This window comes from Ranitomeya imitator, chromosome 1 (assembly GCF_032444005.1).
Source record: "Ranitomeya imitator isolate aRanImi1 chromosome 1, aRanImi1.pri, whole genome shotgun sequence".
In the NCBI taxonomy this organism is placed as follows: Eukaryota; Metazoa; Chordata; class Amphibia; order Anura; family Dendrobatidae; genus Ranitomeya; species Ranitomeya imitator.
The window spans coordinates 293,208,329-293,214,328 of NC_091282.1; the positions used below are offsets into that span (position 1 = coordinate 293,208,329).

At 41.1% G+C, this 6,000-nt stretch overlaps 1 protein-coding gene across 1 annotated transcript in view; it reads left to right on the plus strand.

The window, feature by feature from the left end:
- UFD1 (ubiquitin recognition factor in ER associated degradation 1) overlaps nucleotides 1-5,341 on the plus strand; it is a 41,234-nt gene extending 35,893 nt beyond the window's left edge. Inside the window, exons 8-12 of the mRNA XM_069756513.1 lie at nucleotides 2,096-2,161; nucleotides 2,323-2,370; nucleotides 2,501-2,589; nucleotides 2,804-2,885; nucleotides 4,495-5,341. Of these exons, the coding sequence (XP_069612614.1) occupies nucleotides 2,096-2,161; nucleotides 2,323-2,370; nucleotides 2,501-2,589; nucleotides 2,804-2,885; nucleotides 4,495-4,569 (360 nt within the window). The 3' untranslated portion in view covers nucleotides 4,570-5,341. The remainder of the gene's footprint in view (nucleotides 1-2,095; nucleotides 2,162-2,322; nucleotides 2,371-2,500; nucleotides 2,590-2,803; nucleotides 2,886-4,494) is intronic.
- Nucleotides 5,342-6,000: the final 659 nt, after the last annotated feature.

The following is a 6,000-nucleotide window of genomic DNA, read 5'->3' on the forward strand; positions in this document are numbered from 1 at the left end:
GATCATTTCTCTGCAGGCCTCTGGAATGCTATGCGGCTTACGATTGATGCAAACATGAAGCTCTGTGAGAGTACCTCATGCTCTTTAACAGGGGTGGAGAACTTCAGTCCCCAGGGCCATTTACGGCCCTCAATGACCTTTTATCAGGCCTTCGAGCAGATTCTCAGGGACCACATTCTTGGGCAGGGAGCTGTATTTTGATTGCCCAAGCTTTTTAATTTCTTCTTGCTCTGTTAGCACACACAGGCAGTGTTCACTACTGAACACTGAAAGGCATGCAATGAAAGATTACGTCCTGAAACCAGTGCCAGTCAGGATGTACTTTGTAGGCGGAGTTTGTACGGCCCCCAAAGGATGATTTTAAATATCCAAATGGCCCTTCACAGAAAAAAGATTCCCCACCCCTGCTCTGTAACCTGAGTGAGGCCTGGCAACTCACAAAACAGTTCTTTATTCCGCTGCAACAGCTCCCGACAATGCTGTTTCTGTGAGCGGGACAAGGTCTCTGCCACCTTAACATCTTCTGGGTTGACGTCGAACTCGGCCATCAGACAAGGAGCCCCACGGGTTCTCTGTCCTGCCACAGTTTAATCAGGTTAATATGGTACACCTGTTAGGGCTTTCTCGATTGGTCTCACCCTGGCCAACCTATTATACACCCTGAACTGTGCTTCTTGTGCCTGGAGGAGGTGCTCCTTCACAATGGGCATCACCACACTTCTATGGGGTGTAGTCTCAGCTTCTCAGGACTCTTTTTTTTTTCCCATATCCAGGAGTCCTCAAGGTTGTCGGCCATAGAGTAATTCAAATGGGGATAGGCCTGTGAAAGCTTGGGGAACTTCCCTGATGGAGAATAACAGATAGAGAAGCAGACAGTCACTGTCTCGGCCATCCTTCTTCACTGCTTTCCTCAACATAGCCTTCAGGGTTTTATTAAACCTCTCCACCAGTCCATCTTGTCTGGGAATGGTACACTGATGTTCTGAGTTGTGAAATTTGCAGTGTCTTGTACAACTCCCTCATGACCTTCGACATGAAGTGGGTCCCTCAAGCTGTCGGTATCTCCTCCGGTAGACTAGTTTGAGAGAAAATATGAAGCAGCTCCCGTGAGAAACACTTTGCTGAGGAGTTTCTTAAGGTTATCGCCTCTTTGGTACTGGGTAGCATAATCCAGGACCACCAGTATATATTCATGTCCTCTTGTGGACTTCATCAGGGGCCCCATATATGGCTCTAGTTCCCCTCTTTTGGGTGTCAGGCCCCCTTTGGGAACACCAGTATGGGAATGCTAAGACCCCTTGCTTCCCCAAGGAACTCTCGACCGCCTAGTACATCTACACCAGGCTCACCGGTCATCAGCATTATGGGGATCTCCCTGGGACCGGGGAGGATTGTCATGGCAATAGGCCCAGTGGTGCACCTATTGCGCCCTGACAGTCAGACTCACTCCTAAGCATTCCAAGATCCTCAGTTTTTAACTTTGCGTACTCTTTTGCGTCTTGCTAGGCCAGGTCATAATATGCCTTCTGCGGTTCCTCTGTTAAATATGGCACAAGAACCTGCGCCCACTGCTCCAAAGTCAATTTCTCCATTTCTGTCACCCTTGTGTTTTTCAATGGGAAGAGGAGAGACAGCCGCTGTCACACTCCACTGGCAGTGACTTATCGCTCTGAAAACAGCTGTCGAAATTTTAGTTCTCTATATTTTTCTCCCTACATCATCTGCCCAGAGAGAGTATGGAAGCCCGTATACACATCAGATGGTCTATTGGTCTCTCCAAAATTATCATATTCGGACGACTTTCAACTGTGTATGTTTCTTAGATCAACATTGTTCTTTATCATGCTGTTACAAGCACTGATTTTCATGGCAAATTGTCTACGATCCAGGGATCCAGTATTTGGAAGAGAAGTGCACACTACAGTGATAATGTTATATGCACCTCTGACTCAGAAACCCTACTCGCATTACGATCAATAGAATATTTTCACGTCAGGAGTATAAATGACAGCACTATTGCAATGGTATTATTACAGGACATACATTTGAGGATTTTGCACTATTGATCTTATATTTTGGATTTATTAAATTTCAGGTAGATTTTGATGCCCCGCTCGGCTACAAAGAACCAGAAAGACACACGCAACACGAAGAGCCAACGGTAACAAATAAAATAAATCCATTTTTGCCTTGTTTAGTATTTTACATTCTTTAGTACTGTATTTTGCCTAACCATGTTGAGCCTGTATACTAAGAGATTAAATCACTGAACAGACCCTATCCCATGAACCATATTTGACTGAATCCTTTACTTCCTCCTAGGATGTTGAACCAGATCACAGTGAATATGCAACAGATCTAGGATTCAGGGTAAGTTACGGCCAATGGTGTAAATCTTATGGATTATTTGAGTTCCTTTATACTTGTATAGTATCTTGACTTTAATATGGCAGCCTATGTTTCCATTCACAATATTGCACTTATTGTATTTCCTATGTAGGCGTTCTCAGGATCTGGCAACAGATTGGATGGAAAGAAAAAGGGGATTGATTCCAGCCCTTCTCCATTAAAACCAGGAGATATTCGGAGGTTAGTGTCTCACAGGTTCAACTGAGCAGAGAAGCATATTCCAACAGCTTGAAAGAAAAGGGCATATGTATATGTCTGATTTCTATTTTATAATATAAAAAATATAATCATGCACGCATCAGTGAGAAAAAGATCAGAAAATTTGTAGATGTACAGCTATAAATGTCTTTGATTTGATTATATTTCTGAGATGTACAGTACTTTCTTGTTGCAGAGGAATTCCAAACTATGAGTTCAAGATTGGCACAATTACTTTTATTAGAAATTCACGGCCACAAGCAAAGAAGGTAGAAGAAGTAAGTACAGTATGTGTTCAAATTACCCCACAATACCTGGTAGTCTCCTATTAAAAGGTACAAAAGGCGTCCCATTTTATGTAAATAATGTTTCATCAATGTAGAAATTTAAGTTTCTCCAAAATTTTAACATACTTCAATATCTCACCAGTTTCAAGTTGTTTTCTTTCTCTCGATAAATGATAACATTCTTTACATTCAAAGGCAGCAAACACTTGGTAAACTGGAGTCATTGTGCTTATAGTCCTAATAGATTACAGCAAAATGAAGATTACACTTGGCTTTTAAGCATTACTACTTACACATAGTAACTTGGCATGTGGACATGGTATGCCATTAATGCCCGATATATGCAGGACTCAGCAGTGGAACTTGCCTGTATCTTAAGAACAAGGCTATGTTAGGAATTAAGAGGTGGCAACACACATAGTTACAACGGTTGAAAAATGTCCATCAAGTTCAACCAAGTGATGGTGAATAATAAAGGGAAGGCGCATATGTACAACCATAATGCATAATCTGATCCACCTTAACCCCTTCATGATATGACTTATAGGTACGCATCGGCGCTGAGCCCGCATGTTTTCCTGCACATGACAGCTGATCTGTGGAATTGCAATCCACCTGCGGCTGTTAACATGTTAAATGCCGCTGTCAATCTTAGACAGCAGCATTTAACATGGCCGCGCCAGAAACGCGTCACTAATCCCAATCACGTCACATAACTGCGGATCACCTATGGGTTGGCATGACAACCCGGGGTCTGCAGGAGACCCCTGTAGTTGTCATTGCCAGAATGCTCTGAGCGCTGACCTGTGGCCAGGGCTCATAGCAAGTGATAATTTTAGCTACACACAGCAGAACTGCAGCCCTGCTATGGGTAGCACAGGAAATCGTATAATCTCAGCTACTAGTCTCTAGTCTCCCATGGTGACTATTGAAGCAAGTGTAAATTTAAAAAAATATATATAACATAACAGTCGTTCAAAAGATTGTATCTACCACAAAAAGGTATCCATAAAAATGTCAGCTCGGCACACAAGAAATAAGCCCTCATCCAGTCCCAGATCCCGAAAAATGGAGACGCTACGGGTCTCGGAAAATGGCAAGGGTTTTTTTTTTTGTTGCAAACTTTGAATTTTTTTTCCGCCACTTAAATAAAAAAAGAACCTATACATGTTTGGTATCTGATAACTCGTAATGACCTGTAGAATTATAATGGCAGGTCAATTTTAACATTTAGTGAACGTGGTGGTGAAAGAAAAAAATTGTGGAATTGCTTTTTTTTTTTTACCCGATTTCCAGTACACAATATGGTAAAACCAATGGTGTTGTTCAAAAGTACAACTAGTCCTCCAATAAACAAGCCCTCACATGGCCATGTGAATCAAAATATAAAAAATGTTATGGCCGTTTGAAGACAGGGAGCAAAAAACGTAAATGCAAAAAAAAAAAGGAAACTCCCAAGATCATGAAGTGGTTAAAAAAATTGCGTATTAGTAAAACTTTTTTTTTGTAGATATTTCTTGCTTTAAATGCTCGGAAACTTCAGAGGGGGTTTTCTTGTGACCTCTTTGTAGTAATTCTTCTTATGTTTCTTTGTACATAGGATGATTCTGTCAATCGCTTTATTGCTTTCTCTGGAGAAGGTCAGTCCCTGCGGAAGAAGGGCAAGAAGCCCTAGAGTGAAACTCCAAGTGAAAAATAAAAATGATGGAACTTATTTGGTTGTATTTCTTCTTGTGGAGTGAGAAAATCAATCTTGACGCACTTCATTTGGAGTGTTATTACTTACAAGCCTTGGGATGGTGCGGAGGTTCTGGCAAACCAGACAATCTACTCATTCTAATAACCTGACATCAGTGTTTCCTAGATTGGCTGCGTATGAAAGAAGCCCAGAATATAGCAGGCTATTGATACGAGACACTTGAAGTATTTGTATAGTCTCAAGAAAACCCTTGCGATCTAATGTCTCCATAAATTACCATTTACAGCTGTAGACTTTTGCGGAAAGTGCAGAGTAGAAATTATAGTAGAAAATAAGTTATTCCCATGTTGCACATTTATGGCATATCCAAGAGATATGGCTGGGCACTTTCCCCCCTCTGGGACCCTCCTCTATTGGAAAATTGGGGGCTTCTGCATTCCTTGTACTCTTCAGTTATACATTCATGCTTATGGACCTCAGAATTGAAGTTTATAGGCATTACAGAAAGAGTCAAAGATGTCGATGTTCTTGCAAATTTTGCAAACTATTCAAAGCCGAAGCATCCGTGTTACTTATGGTACCCAATCATATCGTTTGTTACATTTTGAAACCTGGTGTGGAAAAATAAAAACCAGTATCTGATTGGTAGATCAGTGTTGATGCATAAGTAGAGTTTTCTTTGACTACACATGTATACACAATGCATAGATGCAGCTTTTCTTTTGTAATAAACTGATCCATACTGCTATTCTGTTTCTTTTGTTTCTGTATCCAACAATTGTTACGTTTTTGTTTTTTTATTTTTTTTTACATGGGGATAGGGAGTTTGACTAAATCTCACCTTTTTTTGCTAGAGCAAAAAGGTTAAAATGTTTAGTAAATAGGAAAGCCTGCAAAATATCCAGGCATGTCCACATGAGGATCAGAAATGGTTACTGCACTCGGCTAAGCAGCTTCCTTTTCCTGCTACTAGACTGTCATGCTGTCATGTAAAGTGTGGGAGCGAGCATCGTAGAATTTGTGTTCACTAAAGTAATGAAGACGTTGGCTAATAGTCACAAGCAGGATGCTAATTGTTTAGTGTAGCCCACAGCACAAACCTGTGGTGATCTGTACTGCGGGTTATCAGCAAAAATCAATAATGGGGTGATTCAGAAAAAATGATGATACTGCAGAGTATCCCCTACTTTCATCCCATATTGCTTAGAGGTAACAACATGGATTTGTCAGTATATTTTTAGACCAGAGAACTGTCAAAATTCATCAATCCGATCCATTACTGAAGGCAGTGTAACTCTTGGACTGGCCATAAACACTATTAAATCTTACGCACCCTAAGCGATCCTCATGGGAACTCATCTTAATCCCCTGATACACACTGCAGTTGATGGATCCTGACAGTTAGTG